This window comes from Molothrus ater, chromosome 1 (assembly GCF_012460135.2).
Source record: "Molothrus ater isolate BHLD 08-10-18 breed brown headed cowbird chromosome 1, BPBGC_Mater_1.1, whole genome shotgun sequence".
NCBI lineage: Eukaryota > Metazoa > Chordata > Aves > Passeriformes > Icteridae > Molothrus > Molothrus ater.
The window spans coordinates 4,918,075-4,940,256 of NC_050478.2; the positions used below are offsets into that span (position 1 = coordinate 4,918,075).

Consider the following 22,182-nt stretch of genomic DNA (forward strand, 5'->3'; position numbering starts at 1 on the left):
ACTGACAGTACAGAAGAAAGGACTTGTGTTCCATCATGAAGCATAGAGACTGCTCCTTGCCTTTACACTCACAGAAATGCTGCTCCTCTGCTCTGCCCAAGAGGGGACTTGACTACCCTGCAAAAATATCTACCAAAAATCTTTGTGCACCTCCCTCTGCTCCTCCCTCCAATGTGAGTACAGGTGGAAAAAAAGGAAGTCCAGCAGCCCTCCACTGGAGAAAACCCAGCTCAGGCAATGGTCAGTGATTTATCATCTCTGTTTTCAGCAAGAGGCTCTGAATAGGGAGGAGGGCTGAAGTGGGGACTCATCCTGTACCATCACACACAGCACCTCTGTAGGTACTTACAGCAGGTACAGTCTAACCCTAAAATAACACTACTTCAATTTTCTTTGGCTTTAACATGCACCTTGGACCATCAGCCTGTGTCCTGCCCTGTCCCAGTCACCAAGCCGAGGTGATTCCATGAAAATGTCAAGCAGGGAAGGGCGGACAAGCTTTAACTCCCAGCCCTATTTTTATGGGACCCATGCCCAAAATCTGGTTATCTTAAGTAAGTGTCATGGACTGCTAATCAAAGGACACATTTCTGTAGAGTTCCAGCTCCACTGTGCTTCAGCAGGGCTCAAGAATTAACAAGAGAAAAGGATCCAAGTGTGCACCCAATGTCCCTGGTAAAAGAGGCATTAATGACTTCCAGCTTGGAACCATTTTGCCTGCTGCAAATCCCAGGAGCTTCTTGGGGCAAACAGGATGATGAGACAGGGCTCTTGCATATAAAAGTGCAGCTGATTTTAGGGGAATGAATCCTGCTGTGAGCTCGGCTGCAGGTGGCTGAAGTCAGCAGGACAGTGGTGGGTGGAAAAGGTAAATTTCCCCTGTGTTCACAGGGGACTGGAATAGGTACCTACCTTTTCTCTCCTTCATATTCAAACTTGATCCTGACACTTCGCTGCTGAAAGAAAAAGCAGAGAATGGTGAGAATGGTCCCAAAGTGCATCCTGGATTGACCCATAGACCCAAAGCTGACAGGAGTTCTCAGGGAGACTCTCCTAACTCTGTAAGGCATCTGGTTTATTTAGGCCAAGCTGCCTGGTGGACTCACAGCCTTTGGGGACACTCCACATTGCTGAGGAATGTGCTTGTCAAAAAATAAGTTCTTCTGTAAGCAAGAAGACACTCACCTCTATAACTGTTAGTTTTAATGACACTAATTAATAAAGCTGAAAATTGTTCTGAACTCTTGGGAGCAAGGCACTATTATCAAAGAGGCCAATATGGCAAGTGTCTGATGCCTGTCCACCTTCAGTGCTTCCCATGGTTGCACTCCAATACTTTTCTGCTGGAAACCCAAAAACCAAAGCTCAGAGGATGTTTACTAGTACACAGGAATATCTGAGGTAAAGAATTAGTAAAAGCAAGCATTCTCTAATGGAAGTGGAGACAATCTGAAATTTTAAAGCCAACAGTGCCAAGATGGTTGAAGGGCTGGTTGCTATTTTGTTGGGACCTACAAAATGCAAAGTGTATCAGGCCCAATACACAATGCACAGCAAACGCCCCCCTTGAACTGACCCATTGCTTTGGTTGAAGGGCTGGTTGCTATTTTGTTGGGACCTACAAAATGCAAAGTGTATCAGGCCAAATACACAATGCACAGCCAATGCCCCCCCTGAACTGACCCACCGCTCACCTCAAGAGAAACCACAAAATTTGCCCAAGGAAGAGCCAGTGGAATCACAGGCACACTGGGCACACAGCTGTGCAGGAACCAGTTAAAACCACTTCTCCCATCCTCTATTTGTGCATATTTAGCAGCAATCAAGACCACAAGGAGCTTTTTCATTCCTTCAGCTTCTCAGGCCAAGTCTGAGCCAAGCATCCCTCTAGCATCCCTTAGATCATTCCAGGACTTTCCGACGGTCCCCAACGCAGATCAAACCCCTCTTTACTCCCCAGACCAGGTCTAGTCACCCCACTTAACCAACATTTTCCTCCCCACAGTGCCCACCAGCCTCCTCAAACAGCTCTCCTCCCATGCAGAGAGAAGTGCTGGCCACCTCCCTCCGAGGTGTAACCCCGGGGAGGGCTCGGTCCCGTCTCGCAGGGATAACTCCCAGCTGGGTGGGTGACAGCCCTTCCTGAGCACAGCACTTATCTCTGGGCCTGGGCTGCCAGTGTGTGAAGGCACACTTTCCATCCTCTCAGAGGGAAAGCAGAGCTGCAGTGGAACAGCTTTGTTCCTAACGAGGAAAAGGAGCTGGAGCGGTGCCCTCGGGTTTGTTTTTCAACCAACAGCTCCTCGAGTTCTGCAAACACCCACTGAAATTCAGGAAGTCGAGGCTGGAGGCAATTCTGTGTAAAAGCTTAAACAGATTCAGGGTAAACACGCTGGATCACCCAAAATGCATCCTTGTTATCTCTGCTCGTGGCATTTTCTGTGCTTCCGGAAGGGCTGGGAAGAGCCAGTGCTGGGACAGTCACCAAGTGGGGCACTCCAGCAGTGATACAGGTCTGTGCTAAACAGGCACTTACATCACCTCGCTGGCTAGAGCCAGTTCTCCAGACCTACAAAGTTTGGAGAGTCTCCAGGTTCATTTCCAGAACCAGGCCCAACTTGTAAAAATACCAGATTAATTCTAAACCAGTCCCAAATTCCAAAGGAGAAGAGATGATCATAACCAACCTAGTGCTGAAGGTTCAAATCATTCTGGAGAGACAGGCAAATACAGGTGGGATGGGGACCTTGGATTATTTGGGCTGGAAAGAAAGATACAGGCTCTTTCATGCCAAATTTTGTTTGCACATGCCTCTCTGAGCAGGCCTGGCTGGTTTATTCCTCCTGAATGCTGGCAATAAATTGGCCAGTATGGGTTCACTGACTATAACACCACAAAACCTTTCTCTAAAGAAAGAGAGAGATTAAAAAAAAAAAATCAGGGCAAGGAACTTTCGAGGTTTCTCCTTACAAAGAGCAGGACGTGGAAGGGGAAGAGCTCACACAGCTCTGGCCTCACTGCAGGAAACCTTTCAAAACACAGGTTTCACTTTCAGCACAGCCCCAAACACTGCACGGAGCTGGGATGCAGCACACGCTGCCTGGTTGTGCTGAGTAGCACAGATTTCACAGACAAACAAGTTTTGAAAAACAGCTTGTGGCTGGAAAATGTCAGAACACTTGTCCAAAGCTCCAGAGAGAGAAGAAAATGAAAAAAAAATGAGCCACGACCCTGCTGCATCCTTTTCTTCTACATCAACAACAAAGCTGATGTGCCGTGGCCCGACGCCAGCAGAAGGACGCCAGCTGCCCCACACTGCTCTGCTTCTGAGCAGAGCTACAAACACACTGGCTGCAACAGGGAAATGAAAACCCACTTCATTTCTTAATTAGATAACATTTTTCTTTAATATGAAACACACTAACCTCTTGCCTCCCTCCAAGAAACCAAGACCTTTAGCTCGCAAGCATTTGGAAGAGGGATAAATTCATATTTATCAGTCTGAGAAGTTGATTACAGTTTAATTTTTCAGGCTTCCCTTGGCTTGCTCATGTTTTTGACCTACAGCTCAAGCTGAATTCATCACTGCTATCAGCAACAAATACTTTTTTCCTTTTTTAAAGAAAAAAAAAAAGAGTGGGCAGTGCCCAAAGTACTAGGAAATCTCAGGGGATGCAAAGCACTTCCTCAATGCTGGAGCAGGCTGTGATTTTTTACACCCATGGAAGTCTGGTTTGCAGCAACTGGTTTAAGATTACACAGGGAGTCTGGGGCACTGCCAAGTGCTGGAGCAGAACCTCGTGTGAGTCTGCACCCAACACCTCAAATGAACAATCAGGGGGAATGCAGGACCAGCACCTTCCACATCAGGGACTCAACACAGCGTGCAAATGTTGAGGTGGAAGAGGTGTGGGTGGTGGAAGCTGCTGGGTCCAACTCACTTTTGCAATTTTGTGAGGAATGTGACTCCCTGTTGCACAACCCAGGTTGAATTATTCACTGTCCCTGCCGTCAGGTGTCACATGAGGTCAAGGGCAGCCCTGCTCTCCTTCAATCAAGAGGTCCTTAGAGGGTGTAGGAGAACAAGCTGAGCCATCCAAAGGCTTGTGTTAAATACAGTGCAGGAGAGGGGTAAGGACAGCCATAGGCACCAGCCTTAAACCCTGAGCTCTGGCAGAGCATTTAAACCATATTTTCAACAGCACTGTGAGAGCTCAGGCAGCTAATGGAGCAAACAAGGGAAACTGAGGCACAAAGACAGGAAGGGTTTTGGTTAAGGGTGTGAAGAGAAAGCCCAGCCTGGGAGGAGAAGGCTCCAAGGAGACCTTCTTGCACCATTTCAATATCTAAAAGAGGCTTTATAAGATGGAGAGAGACTTTTTACCAGGTCCTGGAGTGAACTGGATGAGGGCAACAGTTTTCAACAGCAAGAGGCTAGACTGAGGCTGGATATAAGGAAGACATTTTCTACCACTGGGTTGCTGAGACACTGGCCCAGGTTGCCAGAAAAGCTGTGGATGCTCCATCCCTGGACATGTTCAAGGCCAGGCTGGACTGAGCAATGTGATCCAGTGACACGTCCCTGCCCACAGCAGACAGCCTGGCCTTTAAAACCCTTCCCAGCTCAAACCATCCTGTGGTTCACTCTTGGAACAGCAGAGAGGTAGAGGGAAGCACAGAATGAAGGTGTTTGGCCCACTGGGCTGTGTGCACTGAGCAGTTTTCCCTCTCTGTGTGTGTGTTTCACAGAGGAGCCCACGGCCCCGCTGGCGCCTGCAGACCCCGCTGCGACACAAACAAAACCAGCGACAGCCCTGACAGGAAATACCACAGCCATTCCCTTCGTTTCTACAATAATTTCTTCTCCAAAATACTTGTACTGGCATTTCCTCCAGCCCTGCAAACAAATGGTATTTTACTCCTTCTTGCCATATTCCTCCGAAAGGAAAAAGCAAAGTCGCTGCCGTGGCCACAAAGCCATCACCATCCTTCCAGGCTTTCCTTGAGGTATTTTTGGCTCTTTCCTCAAAACTTCAGATTTCACAGAGAAAAGACCACAACTGCCAAGCTTCAGAGAGGGAATTCAGATGGGAATTTGGGGAGAAAAGGAGCAACTGCTTTTGCCTTTTGGCTAGGGTCCATGTACCCCAGCAGGCTGGGCCAAGCTTGACCCTCAGAGCTGGAGCAACAGCCCTGTGTGCTGGTTTAGATTAAGGAAAATGTTGGAAAAAAACGGAAAAAGTGTTTCCAAAGGAGGTGAATCATGATCTTATACAGAGATCCCTGAAGAGCTGACTGCTGTTTGTAATAGAAGCACACACGGAGAGCAGGAAAACAAGCAGCCAGTCCTAAAATGGAAGCGGCTCTGGAGGAGCAGATGATGCTGAGCACCCTCTCTGCTGAACAGCCAGGGGGTTCCTCAAATTGGGGTACAGATCCAAGCTGAGCCTGTGGAGAAGGCTGTCTAATGGCAGAGGCAGGCAGGGAGGCAGCCCTGCACCTCCATGCCTGTCTGTGTCACTGCAACAACTAAAATTGCCATTCTGGAAAATCCCAAACTAGCACAAATTCAAAGATTCCTCCTGTCATGTCCTCTCCTCCTCCTAAACTCTGCTGCCATCAGAAACAGTGCTCTGTCCAAATCCCACTTTTGTGGCTTGTTTTAGACCTGCTCCTGTCAAACCTAACCAGAGGACAGCTTTGCCCATGCTGAGACATCACAAGGATGGGGCCTTTAGAGCACTTCTTCCACCCAAATCCACAGCTGCCTCCCAAACCAACTGGGACAAAGCCTCTGACTTCGGCATTAACCCTTCTGTGGTCAAGAAAGGCAGGAAAAATCATCACAAGGCGGCCTCCTATTCCCTTTGGTGCTGCTCATTCCAGCCTTGCTCATATCCACCCACAAGATTTTGGGCACTTATTTTGCCTCAGTTTCCCCCCTGGGTAACATGGGGGCAATGAAATACACCAACTTTTGCATGCCACAGGGTAATCAGAGGGTTTGTTCTCACATCTCTCATTTTCTACTCGCTGGATTAGGAAACAACGAGAAAACCCCGCGGAGCCGCGCTCGAGTCACTCCCTTCGTACAAAGCCACAAAGCAGTGGGATTCCTCCTCAACTCCTGGCTCTGGCTGGCAGGAATCAGCACCACAGGGCCAGGCTGAGGGGACTCCTACACTTCCCCAAGGTGCAGCTCGTTTGCATCAGCCCTGTGCTCGCCCCTGCCCTCAGTTCCTCACACGCCAGACGGCTGGAGCGCGGCCCCGACCGCAGAGGAGATGAGTAACGCACAGCGCTGGGAATTATCTGCACAGAACCCCCACTCACACTGGCTTATTCAGCAAGCAGACAGAAAGCAGTTTGTCTGGCACTGCCCCTTCATCACTGCAGGGGCAGAAGGCACAATATATCCCAGTCCCCCCGGATCCTTGTAGCTTTTTTTCCTCTGAAAGCACCTGAGCAGCTCAGAGGACAGTGATGATGTCTAGAAGGTTCGCTGCTGCCTGTTGCAGACATTTCTGTTTCAGATAGCAGCAGAAATCACAGGCTTCAAAATGTTTATCTAAAACCACCCACCTGGCAGGAAAGAGGTTTTTTCCAGCTGGATTTCTCACTGGTATCACCCTCTTCACACCCAAGTCAGCTCCAAACGCAGACATGGGAAAGCCTCTTAAATCCTTGGGACTCCACTGCCTTTGCCATCTCCAGCCAAGGCTTTCCCAATCAGTGATTTGCACCCTTGTTTCTGCTCCCCAGGTGAGGAAATCCCTGCAGATCCCCTCAGAGAAACTCCTATCTTCCCCCATCCACACCATATCCTCCAGGTGATAAAGCCAAACTCCTTTTTAGGCTGCTCAAAGACCCACAGAGAGCCCTACAAAATGAGCTGTATTTTACTGGAGTTACAAGCAAGCCTTGTCTTGCATCCAGCTTGCCAAAGAGAACAGTCCAGAGGTAATTTACTAAAAGAACCACTTTTAGGACAGTCTGACATTTGATGTACATGGAGAAACATTTCCTACAAACATTTAATTGCCGTGGGAGAACTTGCCATAGTGATTAAGGTGGCAGAGGAGCTGCTGGCTGTCCCTGGCTGTGACAGAGGCCCACTGACAAGCAGCTTCATAGTGCCAGTTGCCAAGGGCTATTTATAGAAATGAATGGATGTGCACATAAATAGATCCAAAATAAATGCTAATTTAATTGCTCTTTTCTCCCTCCATCCTGTTGTTCAGGATTTCCTAATTATTCGGGGTTTCCCTTCTTATTCCACTCGTCTTTTTCCTTAATGAACACAGTGCAGATCTTCATTCTCCTCTTTCCTTTTTCCCCTCTTCAGAGCCATTTCTATGAACAAACTCCCTTGTTGAGTCTGAGAGATAGCCTGGAAGGGCTCCTTCCAGCCATGCCAGAGGATGCACAAGGAATAGCAGAGTGATTAAAGGAGTCACAGAGGAATACCAGTGCAGAAGCTGTACCAGGAATAATGTCAGAAGGAACCCTCTGCTCCCAAAGAACAGCTCTGCTTTTCCTCACACGAGGAAGGAAAAGGGTGTCCATGGCTGTCCCTAGAATTCCCATTAGGCAGAGAGGCAGGACAAGGCAGTGGCTGCCACACCTGACCAGGACTCAGGAGATTCCAGCTCAGCCATCACATCTGCTGTCAGCTGCCTGGGAATTCAAGGGAGGAAGATCAGCCACAGTGTCCTGTTCTGATTTCCAGCCTGCTCTGCCACGAGGCACTGCACATCCAGAAACAGCCTTCACTCTAAACTCATTTCTGAGGGAAGAAAATAAGAAAAGAAAGATTTTTACGAAATTTGCCAAAGGATGTTCATTTCTTAAGATGAACTGAAGCAAAACTATTGATATTTTGGGAAAGAAGCATTTTGGAGCACACACAACCACAGGCTGTTTTCTTGTGTGGCCCAGGCCTATGAGGAATACAATCTGGCAGGATTCAATTATCAACTAGTGTCAAGAGAGCACTGAGGAAGCCCTCCAGGAGACAGGAATGAGATAGCACTTCAGTTGTGCTTCTCTGTGTACCAAAATCTGCTGCAAGCCACAGAGAACTGGCTAGTTAGCCAAGACATTCTTGTTGTGAACTCTGTCTTCCAGTGGAAATTTGGAACACTGACCAAAGGATTCCCATGCCTCAGAAAAAACATTTTTCCACAGAAAAAGAAATATTATTTTATTAATCTACTAACTGAACTCCCAAACCCAAGTAGTTCAATGTGAGCACGTTGCTGCAGGGCCTCATGAGAGGCACCGACAATTACATGACCAAGAAGACATTTTATCACCAAAATGGCCCTGGTGCCTCATTCTCCTCTCAAGAAGGGAACTATGCAGGGCATCCTTCAGCCCAGCTGCCCAGCCTAATCACAGGATTAGGTAAACCATAAAAATCACAGGATTAGGCAAGCAGTAATAAGGGAAAACCAAGTACCAAAGGAACAGCAAGCATGACAACAGCACCTCCAAAGCAATCTCTCCCCCACATCAATTTCTGCCCTAAAAAACAAGGAAAAAAAACCCCTAAAAGTGACCCAAACAAGCTGATGAAACTGAGCTAGAAACATGAACCAAGATCCCACTAATTGCACCTCCTTTGGCCGCTCCCCACCTCCTGCCATGCTGTGAGCCAGACGTGTTCCAGCCAGTCCAATTTAGTGAGGCAACAATTCAACATCCTCCAACGCCCTCCATCTCCTGGGACCTGCTGGTCTGACCCCTCAGCTCTGGATGTGGTGAGGAGAGCAGGATCCTCACCATCCACATCTACATCAGGGAGCTCTGAGCAACCCTGAGCACGCAGCTTCACTTGTGAATAAGAAGAAAAATCCTGAAGGAGGAAGTGTTTTTCCAAGCATCAGTGCTCTAATGAGTAGGAAAGTTTGATTCTTATATAGTAAAATATAATAGAATTCCTGTAATAAAATTAAGCACAGCTGGCAGCTGATATTAGAGCATGGCATACCTCCATGAGTGATTTATAAATGAAGATGCAGAGTGGATGGGCTGTGGGTGTGGATTTGATTGCAAGATGCCAACTTCATGCAGATAAGAATTCAATCAATGAAAACTACAATAATTTTCCTTATTTTTGACTAATTATCCGTGTATGTGCTACATTAACAGCCCAGGTCTCAAAAACAACAGCAGGGATTTTCCCCCATCGTGCAAAACAAATGTTTTAAGAGGAGCCTGAAAAGCTTTGCTACCCTGAAAGCAACTGGAGCTGGCTCCACACTGTCCCCACCCATCACTGCACACAAGATGCTGCCCTTGCAGCCATCCAAAGCTGCTCTGGGCTTTCTGCTTCTCCTGCAGCTGCAGGGAGCCAGCCCTGAGTTTCTCTGGTCAGTTCTGTAAACATCTTGGACTTTTTTCAGCATGAGCTGAACACAAACGCAGTGATTCAACTTGGCCAGCTGCTCCTGCCAGGCCATGCTTTGAAACCAGACGTGCGCACGTGTTTTCGTCTGCATGTGGCTGGGGAGTCCACAGGGATTCTGGAAGGGATTTTTCCTCCCTGCACCCAGACTGCTTTGTTTGTAGCACAAGTGACATGAAAAAGTGCTTGACGACAGCAAATGACAATTTGTTTTCTCCCTTGCTAGGCACCCAGCAGTTGCAGTGTCGACTGCAAGCTCATTCTGAACCATGGCGCCAGAGGTGCAATTCCACGTGGATTTGCTGCCATGCTTCTCCAGCAGCTTCCCAGTTGTCCCAATCTTTTTCTCCCTTTCTTCTTTGCTATTTTGACAACTCAATTCTTTCTTCACAACTTTCCTGTTCCCATATTATCTGCTCCATAGACAAACATGCTATTAAATCCACTTCAGCTATTGCATCGATGTCAGCAAATAATTTCTGACATCGCTCAAGGGACAATGTTTTTTGCTCACCAAAACAACTCTGAATGTGCAACATGGCCAAAATGTTTAGGAGCATAAAGATAAACAGCAGTAATTCAAAATTAAACACTTTATATAAGAATGACATTATTCCTCCCCAAAGAGCCTGGGTGTCTACAGCTCAGAATTGGCAGTCTGTCTTTCAAATATCTGAAGCAAAATGTGCACATAATAAATATTGTATTTCATTAACACTGTCAATAGAAAACAATTGACTTATCCAAGTCCTAAAGCTGCACAGCCTGAAACAAGTTCTGCTACTTTCAGAGCTAAACAACAGCTGGAAGCTGCTTGAGGTGAGACTTGAGATTTAAACCCAGTTTCAGGCCTTGTTGGTATATTTGTGAATAATTTGGGGCATTATCCTTCTCTGCTCCTCTGTGATATAGGGATGCCTGTAACTTCCTTTCAGCTCTTCAAAAAGAGGTCATAAACTTTGTAGATTGGTAAAATGATGGTATTTCTGATGTGCTGAGCACTTGTTAAGTTCAGTTCTAACATTTAAACTCTGCTGAGCCAGCATGGCAAGCACCATGCCCTCCTCTGAGGTCTGCTGGAGTTTGAAGAAGCAAAGCCATACCTGTTTGTTGGAGTGGACACTGTTTTTATTCCTGTTGTTGTCCAGCAGCCCCCCACACTTGCCCAACGCTGCCAAATCCTTCATAATAGAGTTCAGAGCTTCTTCTTCATCTGCAAGAAAAGAAGAGACAACTGAAGTGTGGAAAGCAACCCTGCCCTCGAATGTGCAGAGTGAAAATACAGCACTGCAAATGCAAACTTCCAACACAAATGGATCAAAAGATACAATGCCAAGCTTTCCTGTTGAGAGAGGCATTCCAAGACCACACCACAGTCTCTCCCAGCCCAGTCTGTCTTGAAAACACAGATTCCTTCATCACAGGTGAGACAGAGAACGAGATCTCATTGTCCCAACCTGAAAGGGCCTGCAAGAAAGCTGCAGAAGGACTCTCAATAAGGACATGGACACAAGAAAATGCCATTAAAATGAAAAAGGGTGGGTTTGGATTAGATATTAGAAAGAAATTTCCCTCTGTGAGGGTGGTGAGGCCTTGGCACAGTTGCCCAGAGAAGCTGTGGCTGCCCCATCCCTGGATACGTGCAAGGCCAGGTTGGATGGGGCTTGGAGGAACCTGGGCTAGGGAAAGGTGTCCCTGTGTCTTGCTCACTCTTCATTAGAGGTGCTCAAGAGCCACAACTGACCTTCCAAACCAGAAGCAGTGAGAAACCAGGGGAGAGAGAGAGGAATCCATGAGACAAGAGAGAAACTCAGCAGTGCTGGGGAGAAGACACTGAGAGCCCTCGTGGGATTTCTGATTTCTGCAGTAACAGGAGAACTCTGAGGGAGCACTGCCTCTGAAACCAATTTCCTCTTTTTCAGCACTTCAGCATCTGTGGTTGTGGCCTCTGGAAGCAGCTGTGAAGTGTTAAAGGCAGAATACCAACCACAAGAAGCAAGAACCTGTCAGGACCTAGGGCAGGGCACCCTGGCAGGAGGGTGTGAGACCCCACTGCAAACCCCAAGCTTGTGCCACACTCTAGGCAAATGTCAGGCACATGCAGAAATTACTGCAAAAAATACAAATGCAGCTACAAATCTTGTCTAGAAATGAGTGTCTCCAGGGACAGAACCACCCCTAAGCCAGGCCAGCCTGCAGATTTAACTCAAAGTCCACGAATATGTGAAAAATGACAAAAACCATATGAAATCAGACAGGACCTGGACCCAAATATTGAGGATCTTTCCCCAGGGCGGTGTATGTCCTGGATCCTCCTGTTAGATATAACACCATCTCCTCCTGTTCTGCTCCTCCTGCTGGGTTCTGTGAGCAATGAAGCTACAAAAAAACCCAGATATGTGAGAAAAAGACTTCTTGTGCATGCTCTGCTCCCAGAGTATATTAAAGAAATAAGGGGAAAAACTCAGGGAAAATGTTTAAAATCCAGTCTCACATTTCAGAGCTCAGAAATGAGACCCAATGCCTACATCAAACTCTTAGAGAAAAGCCAATATTTTCCTGTAGGCAATGAGTGTATACATATTTAATTAATATAAACATATAGCTGTACATCAATATTAAAAATAGAACTGATAAAATAATAAAATTCATACATAAGTACATGAAAATGTAATCCCTTTTGCCTTCTATATTTCTCTATTTAGTAAAAACACAGCTATGTTTTTCCAGAGGGCTGGCTGGGAGCACAACCTGAAGTGCTACAGGAAAAAAACTCAAAAGATAATTTTCAGTTCAAGTTCAGGGGAAAACAAAAAACCAACAACAACAAATAAACACATCAAGAATGTCCCCGAAGTCTGGGTTTGGGGTGTTTTTCTTTTGTTGTTGTTGGTTTGTTTTGGTTTTTTTTAAAAGGACCTCTGGGACAAGCATAGTTTTCCACACAAATTTTGTAGTAGGAAAATACCCAACACCAAAAAAAAAAAAAAAAAAAAAAAAAAAAAAAAAAAGGAAAAAAAAAGGAAAAAAAAAAGCTTTTTTTTTTTTTTCTTCCTCTTTGTTGGGGGGGAGGGAACAGGGGGAGGGATGAGCTAAAACAAACCCACAAAAACAAAACACCCTTACACCACCCTCCAGGAATTTTCCACCAAAGCTTTAATCTCTACAGTGCCCCTCACCCTCTTTTTTTTTTTTTTTTTTTTTTTTTCCCAGCAAGTGACAACAAAAGTTTCCTGCGTTGGCTGACACAAAACACAATCTGTAATGTCCTGGGCCAACAGGCAGAGACAGAGTCAAACCACCCAATTTATTCCCCACCTCCAAACCCCCCTGGCAGCATCTTCCAGGAGAGGAATCTCTGCTTAACCTACCAGGGCCCTGGTTTCTATCACGTTGTCTTCCTCCTCTATCTGCACACCAACCTTGCCAAAGCTTTTTTTGTAACAAACTCCTGAGTCCACCAAACACAGGTTTAAAAATTCCTGGTGCTGCAAACCCAGTCCATGATAAGTCACATTTCTTAGAAAGGCTAAAATTCTTTGCCAGAAGTGACTTGTTGCATCTCTCCAAACACAGCAAAGCAAGGAGAATCCACTCACTTTCAGTAACTGCTTAAATTCAGCTGCTGTCCAGAAATACCCAAGCACCAATGAACAGGCCTTAGAATAAGTGGTGTAAAACTGAGCTCCAGCTGTCCTGAATCAGGTACTAAAGAAAAAAAATGAAAGAGAAGCTATTTCTTGTATTTGACTGTCAAATCAGCATTTTCCTTCCTTTATCTACTAAGAAACTGATGCAAAAGAGCATTCTGAAAAGCATTTGAGGGTTTTTAATTACAAAATACGAGTGTTGATTGTCAAAAAACTAAAATCCACTTCCATGACATCACTGCTGCAAAATAAGATAAGAAAACTTCTTCCTATCCAAGCAGGACAGGCTGTTTTCTGCTGCTGGAGAGTGAAAAACGACTTAAGCACAAGCAGAAATACAATATTTCCTTCAACTAATGTATTTCTACGTGCTTAAGTATTTCCCAGCTGCTTTTAACAGTGTGTTTTTACTCCAAGAGAGCTGTGATTTCTGGGAGGCAATGACCAAAAGCCTCAACTGTTCAAAACAAAACCCCCCACAACACCAGGCTCTGAAGCAACTTCTGAGCAGCAGCACAATTTGCATCATCTCTTGCAAAACCAACACTTCCCAGTCCTCTCCAGGGCAGCTCTGCTCAGGGACTGATCCTTTCCAGACTGAACCTCTTGCCCATCCTAATGACTGCTCCTGGGGTCCCCCAGCTGACTCCCAAGAAGGGTGGAGGACTTTGTTCCATGGAAAGATGCAGCCAGCTCAGCCAGTGCAGTCAAAATTCAAACAAGCACTGAAGTGAACTGGATAATTAAATCCAAATGCCACTCCCAAGCCTTTCCAGCAAGAGGGGTGTCACAGGCTGCTCCTTCTCTCCTTGGCTGGCTTTGAGGCAGGAGAGGGTCAAGGATGGATGGCTCTCCCAGGGACACAATGCCAATTGTCAGGAATCCCCTGCCCAAGGGACAGGGAGAAATCCTGTTCTCCTGCTCCAGCCCTGGCAGGACCCAAATGTTCTTCAGCCTTGTGAGAAGGCAGCACTGAGGCTGCACAGCCAACACCTCCCCAGGCTCTGCCATGGCTCCAGAACAGAACAGCTGTGAGTTGCACAACACTGATGAAGTATCCTTGGAGCTCTGGGGGCCTGGGAGCCTCCTGGAAATCTTTCAGGTTCCTGCTCCTGAACAAGCTCCTGGCCCAGCTCCACTCTGGCATCGTTCTGCACAAATTCACTTAAGGTGCCGTGGGCTGACAGGATGAATTGTACAACAAATCCCACTTGATCTCCAACACAACATGAAAACAGGATTATTTCTACCATGGAAGATCAGGACAGAGAAAAGCTGATTATAGAGACAGCAAAAATGAAACATAAAAATAAATTGTGTTTAGCATTGTCCCTCTGTCCCCAATGTCTCTTTTTCCATCCTCAGGTTTCAGCTGTTTCTCTTAGTAGGAAACTCATTTCTTTCTTCTCTACTTTCCACCAACACACTTAATTTTGTGCTTTTTAAATCAGCTTCCTGTGACAAAGCTTGTTTGATCACACTGCCAGCCCATCCAACCAAGGATCACTTCCAACCAAAAATAATAGATGTTTCAAAAGATACTAATTTCCCAGGGGTTTGGGGGTGGGGGGAAATATCCACAGCCACACAGAAGAGGGGAACACACAGGAGCAGAAAGCCAAGAGCACTCCCAAGAAGCAATGACCAGGGAAGCTCCAGTAGACAGGGTTTATATTTTTATTAAAATACACTCATCCATTTTGGCAGGATCCTTTATCAAAACCAGAATGCCTCCTTCTCTCATCAGGTTTTCAGCTCTGCAAGATGTTAGGACTTGCAAGTCCTAGGCACCACCAGTGTGATCCTGGTACTGACACAACCAGAGCACACAGCCTCGAGCTGCACCAGGGGAAACACAGGTTGGATAGCAGGGAAAAGTTTTTCACAGAAAGAGTGAGAAAGTTCTGGAATGGCTGCCCGGGGAGGTGGTGGAGTCCCCATCCCTGGGTGTGTTTAACAAAGCCTGGATGTGGCACTGGGGGCCAGGGTTTGGTTGAGCTGTTGGGGCTGGGTTGGACTCAATGACCTTGAAGGTCTCTTCCAACCCAGACATTCTATGAATTCTGTGAATCTGGGGCATTTGGCTACTTGGCAAAATCACCCAGGGAGTGACACCAAAAAGGCAGCAGATGACACATCTCTCTGCCCTTCAGAGACACATTGCCAGGGCTGCTACGTGGCCTTGGCTCCAGCCTGTGTGGGGCAGAGAGGAACCTGGACTTTCAGTCTTAGTACAGCAAGTTCACTGCTCAAGGAGATGAAAAAAAAAAAAACTTTTGAAAAGGGAGAAATAGAAAGCCTGAAGGTCAACACGGACCACCCAAAACAATTCAAAAGTCAGGAGAGAAAGCAAATGAAGAAGGGACAAAGGAATAATTTAGCTGTGTTCAGATGGTCTAGACACTGCTGTTATTGTTGGCTGCACTAATAGGTCATTGCTAAGAGGCACTTTATGGTAGTTCCATGAAGCTGCTTCCTTCAACACTGAAATAAAAAAAAATATAAAAAAAAAGGCAGCAGCTGGATGAAGCCCACAGAAGCAGAGCAGATCCTGTACAACATGGTGAGCTCTGATTTGGGCCTCTCTCACACACACACCAGGCAGAACCAGGGCTGGGAAGAGTGGGGGAAAGCCCTGGGCGTTTCAGGAGGGAAGAATATCGTGAGTCATCCCTGAGCAAGGCTGGAGCACCCTGCCCCAGGGCCCTGCAGGCACTTGGACCCAGAGAAAACCCCAGCTGGGAGCACTGTGAAGATCCCAGTGTGCTTTTCACAGCCCTGGTGCTGATGGTGCATTTGCCTGGGTAAACTCCAGCAGCAGCATCCACCTCTCCAGAAGGTGATGCAGCCACTGGGGATGTCCCCAGGCAGAGGGGAGAGCTCTGTGAAAACTGAGAGGGGGATGAAGAGAGGATGGGGAGCCACAAATAAACACTGTCACCTTCAGTAAAAGCCCATTCATGGGCTAGACTTTGAATGTATAGTGACAAAAATACTGAAAAGTAATAAAACACAGTGAAAATAAATATGAAGCCACATGATGATGACTCTGACAATGCTGAAGAACAGACACTGGCCTTTCATTTTTGCTGGTTTTTTTTTTTTGAAAACACACAATTTTTGGGTCAACTCTATAGAACATTTATCACTTAGCAAAGGGACCCTGAACTGAAAGACAAGACTCACTCCTCTGGCATCACTCAGCCCCTGTCCTGCTGGAATTCCAGCTGCACTGTCACAAAGGGAGATGGGCTGGGTTTTGTGTCTCATTTGATGGACAGAAATCAGAGACTGACAAAAGCCTAGCTCAAGACCACACGAGTCTGCAGCCAGAGCTAAACATATTAAAGAAGCCTAAATTCAGAGAGGGCTTCACTTGATCTGGCCTTCCTGGCTGCATACAACGGGCACAGCAACTCATTTAGCAGCCTCCACATCCCAGCCCTGACCTGGAATCACACAGAACAGCCTCTTCAAAAGCCTCAGCTGGAGAGCTCATGTACTTACTCCAGTAACCCCTCTTTGTAAAAACATCTCCATCCCAGTCTGAGAACACAGCTTGCTTTGTATTCTGCTCATTAGATCTTGATAACCCTGTATCTTAGAGAGCCCTCTATTAACAGACACTCCACATCTTCTCCAGGTACCCACAGACTGTGATTTCACCTCCTTTTAACCCTTCTTCATTTAAGTAAATGGAAATACACAGCTCCTGCCACTAGAGTGATACTTCATTCATTTCTGCAGCTCTTTCCAGGGTTTTTTTAGTTGTTTGTTTTGGTCTTTTTTGGTTTTTTGTTATTGTTGTTGTTTATCAAGAGGAAACAGCAAAGAAGCACATAATGTTCAGTGGCCAAAGCACCTTTTCATGTCTGTTTGCCATGAGAGCAGGGGCTAACAGCAAACCTGGCCCAGGTGTTCCAAGGTATCCCACATCTGTCAGACCAGCCAGGCCTTTCCTGGCCCAGGGCACAGGACAGCGCTCACCCAAGGGAGAGAACACAAAGAGCTTGCTGGTGAACATAAACGCTGCCTTTTCTCCAAAAGCCAGAGGGGGAAAAGTCTGGAGACAAAGAAAAAGCTTGGAGACAAAGAAAAAGTCTGGAGACAAAGAAAATCCCAGCCCTGGGGTTCCTGCAGTACCTGCAAACACCATGAACAGACAGCATCCAGGCCATGCACAGGACACCAGGGGCCAAGGTACCAAGCCCACAAAGACTTGATTATTATAAGGGTCTTTTCTAAATGAAATTATTCTGGTTCTTAACAGAAGGGCTCAATCAGTAAGTAAATACCACCACTGACTGTCCCAGTCAATAGGAAGGAGCTCAGTGAGCCAGAGGCTCAGCAGCCTGACTTGGACTGTAACAAAAGCCTCCAAGCAAGCAAAGAAAGGACCCAGACACTCTGAGAGGCAGCTCCAAGTGCTGTTGTGCAATTCACCCCCCTTGGAAGGGCTGCCTGTGAATGATCTGTGGCAAGCAGAGTGCTGCCTGCACCCACCTAGTGAGATCCAGACAAACCTCCCCATAAATCCAACCCACACACACAAAGCACTTTGCCACTTGTCTGGAGCCCTGTCCAGAGCCTGATAAAGAGAAAAATTATCCAATTACCCTCCTCCAGAGCAGACACAGCAGTGGAGCACGTTCCCTTTGCAGGTCAGCAAAGGCTCCCCAGCAGCAGCTGGAGCCTGCTGCTCTCTCCCTCCTGCAACCCCACCCAAGGGATGCCAAGGTCAGCCCTGGGCAGGGCTCAAGGGCAGGGCACAGCCCAGCAGGTTGAGCAGAGCAATTATGCAGGAGGAAGTGAGGAAAGACCCTCCTAATACGCTGGATTTCTTGGCAGGAGTTTGCTCACTGATGCTTGGAGCTCAGGACAAACAAACTCACATAGGAAAGCAGTGCTGTGATGTGCTGGGGGTTCTTGCAAGCACATTTCTTCTTCTCAGGAATTATGATGCTAAAGGGAGCAGAGGTAGAGGAGATTACTGATTCTCAACCTGACAAATTGATGCTCAACTCTTGCTCTCCAGAAATTACATTGGTTTGGATTTTTAATTGCACTTCTATAGCATCATCAGTAACTGCTTGGTGAAAAGAAACAAAACCAAACCCATCAGAGGCTTTGGACAGCTACAGATGTCATCACACCAAGTGCCCAACAGAACATTTGAGGGTTTAGGGCACAGTTAAATTATCCCACACACCCTTTTCTTGGGGGTAAAACTGAGTTCCTGCCTCCTATGGAAAAACAGCATAGCTGAACTGCAGACTGAGTTTAGAACAAAAACAACCCTTCCTTTTAAACCCCCCTACAAAACAGTAAAGAAATCAGAGCTCAGAAATGGGCTTGGAGGGGAAGGCAAAAATCTGTTTTAAAAAAGCTAAACCAGTTATTTTTAAAATGAAAAAAATAGTTATATTTGACAAAAAATATACTAAAAATATTACTAAATATACTAATATAATATCAAATAATAATACTAATATAATATCAAATAATAATAATACTAATATAATAGCAAATAATAATACTAATATAATATCAAATAATACTACTAATAATACTAATATAAAATAATGCAATACCAAAATAATATTTAATAATAATAATAAACCCTAATATAGTACTAAAATTATTTAGTACAAATAGTACTAAAAAACAGTGCTATTTGATGTAGTTATAGATGTATCACATCTATAACTAAATCAAATCCCCAATAACAGAACCCAACCAGTCTCTAAAATACTCTTGCACACAAACAAGCAAACACCCCCAATGTAATACAGACATGCTAAGGCTCCAGTCAGTTAATGAGAACATTGAGAAAACAGCAAAAGAGCCCAAACTGGCACAAAAATTCCTGTATTATGGCAGAACCCATTTCAGAGCCAGAGTGAGATCATGAAGAACTTCAATGCCCTCTGAATTTCCCCAGGAAAAACCAAAAGCAAAGGCAAAGCTGCTGGGACTGCACCTCAGTGCCCTTGAAACCCCAAGTGATCAGTACCTCACAAACCCCAAACCCGAAGCATTTGGGATGGCAAGTTTGATCACAAGTGGAAGTTTCAGTGGTCAGGCCACAAATCATACAAGAAATTTCTCCTACAAGCTGTGCTGTGGCACAATGCCCACGTTCCCTCACCCCAGAGGCTCACCAGGGACTTGTGCAATGGAAAAGGACTTGGGATGCAGAAGGTGTTTGGTTTAGCTCAGCAGGGAGGGAAAGCAAGGTTACCTCTGTGGTTCACCACAAGCCTCCACTCCCAAAATAGCCACCCCTGCACAGTAAAATTCCAGGGGAGAGGAGCCACTGGCAGAGCTTCTGCTCCCCTCCACAGCCCATCCCTGGGCACACTCATCACCACGAGTGCCCCTGTGAAAAATGTGCATTTTATGATTGGCTTTTGGCAAATGTTACAATGAATATGATATGTGTTGTGTTAGAAAGTGATGCTGTATTGATTCTATTAAGTAGTGTGTTAAATATAGCTTTAGGCTATAACATAAGGTTAAAATAGAAACTATGCTATGTAAGAGACTTTTTTTAAAGAAAGGACTCACATTGAGAAAGCAGCTACAGGACACCTGAATCTTTCAGAGAAAGAGAATTAGAGAATTTTTTGCCCCATTATCAGAAGAAACCAACTTCTTCCTGCCTTGCTCAGCTCTGAAGGCACTGTTTAGGATTCAGAGGAAGAAGCTGACACTGACCAGACAGAATCCTGTGTTTGAATGGAATTTATGCATCATGTATGAGATGTATGAATATGCAACAGGCTATTGTTTTTAAGGGTTAATCCTCTGTTAATGTGTGTCCATTTTCAGGCTTATGCTGCCCAGAAAAGGTACCTGGACATCTGTAACTCTTTGTTTCTGTTGTCTCGTATTGTCCTAATCCAAACTGTCCAAATTATCACTACCCTAATTGTGTCACTATTTTTATAACCATTTTATTACTATTAAACTTCTAAAATTTAAAAACAATTGATTAGCATTTTTCACAGCCTCTACATCCCCACATGCCTGGAAGGTGGCCAAGTCCAGCTAAGACACCAATTTTCCCCCAGGAAAACATCCTGGCACTCGTTCTCCTTCCTTCTCTCTGCTCCTCACCACAGCAGAACCCATGGAGGTGCAGCCACCTGAGAGCCTTCACCCCTTCCTGGCTAATGGGGAAAATGTCTGGGTTGGAACTGGGTGGCTTTTGGTGGGGGAAGATTTGCTGAAGAGTTTGGGAAGCAGCTGCTGCCCCTGTCACCCAGGCAGGGAGAGGGGGATGCTGAACAGGAGCCAGGATCTTTGAGCCCAGCCACAAACCCAACACTGCTCATGACAAACCCCCTTGTTTCTCGTTTGCTTTTGTGAATTCAAGTTAGTCTAGGAGAGCTGCAAGCAGGGGCTAGAATCTTAAAAAGCAAAACTAACCACATTTAAGAAGATTTTTTCATGCCTGTAGCTCTGCTACTCCTCACCACTTCAAAGGTGCCAGGTTTCTCATCCCACAAGAAACTTTCACCACTTTATTTGCTAACTCTGCCCTTTGCTCCACAAACACTAATTTTCCTCTAATGGATTAACATTTAATTGAATTAAACTTGGGCCAATTATTCCAGCAGCTTCCCTGCTAAGCTTAAAATTTGCTCCTTCTGAAGAAGGACTTACATGCCTAAAAGGCAGCCTGGATTTTTCCACCTCTATCATTTGGTCTAATAAAAGATATTACCTCTCCCCACAACCTGTGCCTCTCTCTTGAGCACACTTGAAAGGAGAAAAATGTTTATCCAGCAAAGAAATGTAACTGGCAAGTTATTTCCCCTGACTGACTCTGATACTTCTGAAGGTTATTTGAGGGATCATAAAGAACTCATTCTCCCTCCCAGCCCAGCAACTTCCAGGGCTCAAAGGCTCAGCCCAGAGCCCATGAATTCCTATTCTGTTGCAACATCCCAGATGTGCTGCAGGTCCAATCCCACACTGCCCAGAGCACCCTAAATCTGAGCCCTGGGCACAATGGGTGCAGTGCCAGGAAAGGGAGAAGGAGACCATGGGCACCTTTGAACCTCTCAAAAAGAACAAAACCCGAGCCAGAAAGCCTGATGTATCTTATTATATCATAAAGTGCTGCAATCCAACATGAATTCATTCTTCCTGGATGGCTCTCAGCATACAGAGAGAAAGCTGAGAGCAGTAAGGAAGGGAAGAGTGAAAGCACTGCCTGCTGGGGAATGAGGAAAACACAGCAAGGGAGGGCTGAGACACCCATGGGCATAGGCTCTGCTCTGCCCCCAGCAGCTCTGGAAGCTCTCTCTGCTTCAGCAGCCCCCAAAACCCCAAGGAACTGGGCTGGAGGGCCATGGCTGCTCAAACAAGCTCTCAGCAAGCTGCTGTGCCTCCTGCCAGCCCAGCCTGCAATCACACACGCTCTGTCAGGTCAATGCTATAAACAGCATCACTCTCCCAGCTCCCACACCTCAGGTGACCTCTCTGCTGAAGCAGAAGTCACACTCTGCCCAGCAAAGCACTAAAGAGCTAAACCTTTGAGTTGTATGGATGGCCACTGAGCAGAACAGATCAGCCTTCCTGCAGTTTTTATCATCCCAATCACACACACAACACTTCACAACCACAGCTGAGAACACATAAATCATTTTTAAAGCAAAAAGAATAAAACCTGAGCAACAAACAAGCTGGTGCTTTTTGTACCAAGTTCTGCAGGTTTTTTAGTATTACTTTTGCTGGGATGTCATGTTTAAACACAGCAATTTTTAATACTTATTGGGCAGGGTTTTCCCACTGTGTTGCACTGAAGATGCAGACACCTTTAGAAGTGTCATAAACACTCATGTGACCAAATGACAAAGAGTCTTGAGGAGAGGTTGCAGATGGAAATGAACTAGAAGATGAATAAAAAGACTCAATGCCAAGGATTGGGCTGGTCCCAAGCTGGCCCATGCAGAGATGCTGCAGCAGCCCAGGGGTACCAGGGCTGCACAGGGCTGGCCCAAGCACTGCACGACACAGAGACACCAGAAGTCCCCACTTCCCCTCTTGTGGGCTCCATGCAAGGTCATGCAGCTTGCCTAGAACATGTCTGGGAGTGAACAGTCCTGTGCTGAA

At 46.0% G+C, this 22,182-nt stretch overlaps 1 protein-coding gene across 2 annotated transcripts in view; it reads right to left on the minus strand.

The window, feature by feature from the left end:
- LOC118684210 (mitogen-activated protein kinase kinase kinase 3-like) overlaps positions 1-22,182 on the minus strand; it is an 82,479-nt gene that overhangs the window by 33,922 nt on the left and 26,375 nt on the right. Inside the window, exons 3-4 of one of the 2 annotated variants that reach the window (XM_036378979.2) lie at positions 10,513-10,622; positions 913-953 (exon numbers count right to left, since the gene is read on the minus strand). In XM_036378979.2, coding sequence (XP_036234872.1) covers positions 913-953; positions 10,513-10,622 — 151 coding nt within the window. Of the gene's footprint in view, positions 1-912; positions 957-10,512; positions 10,623-22,182 lie in introns of both variants that reach the window. The other variant, XM_036378978.2, reaches the window with a different exon arrangement.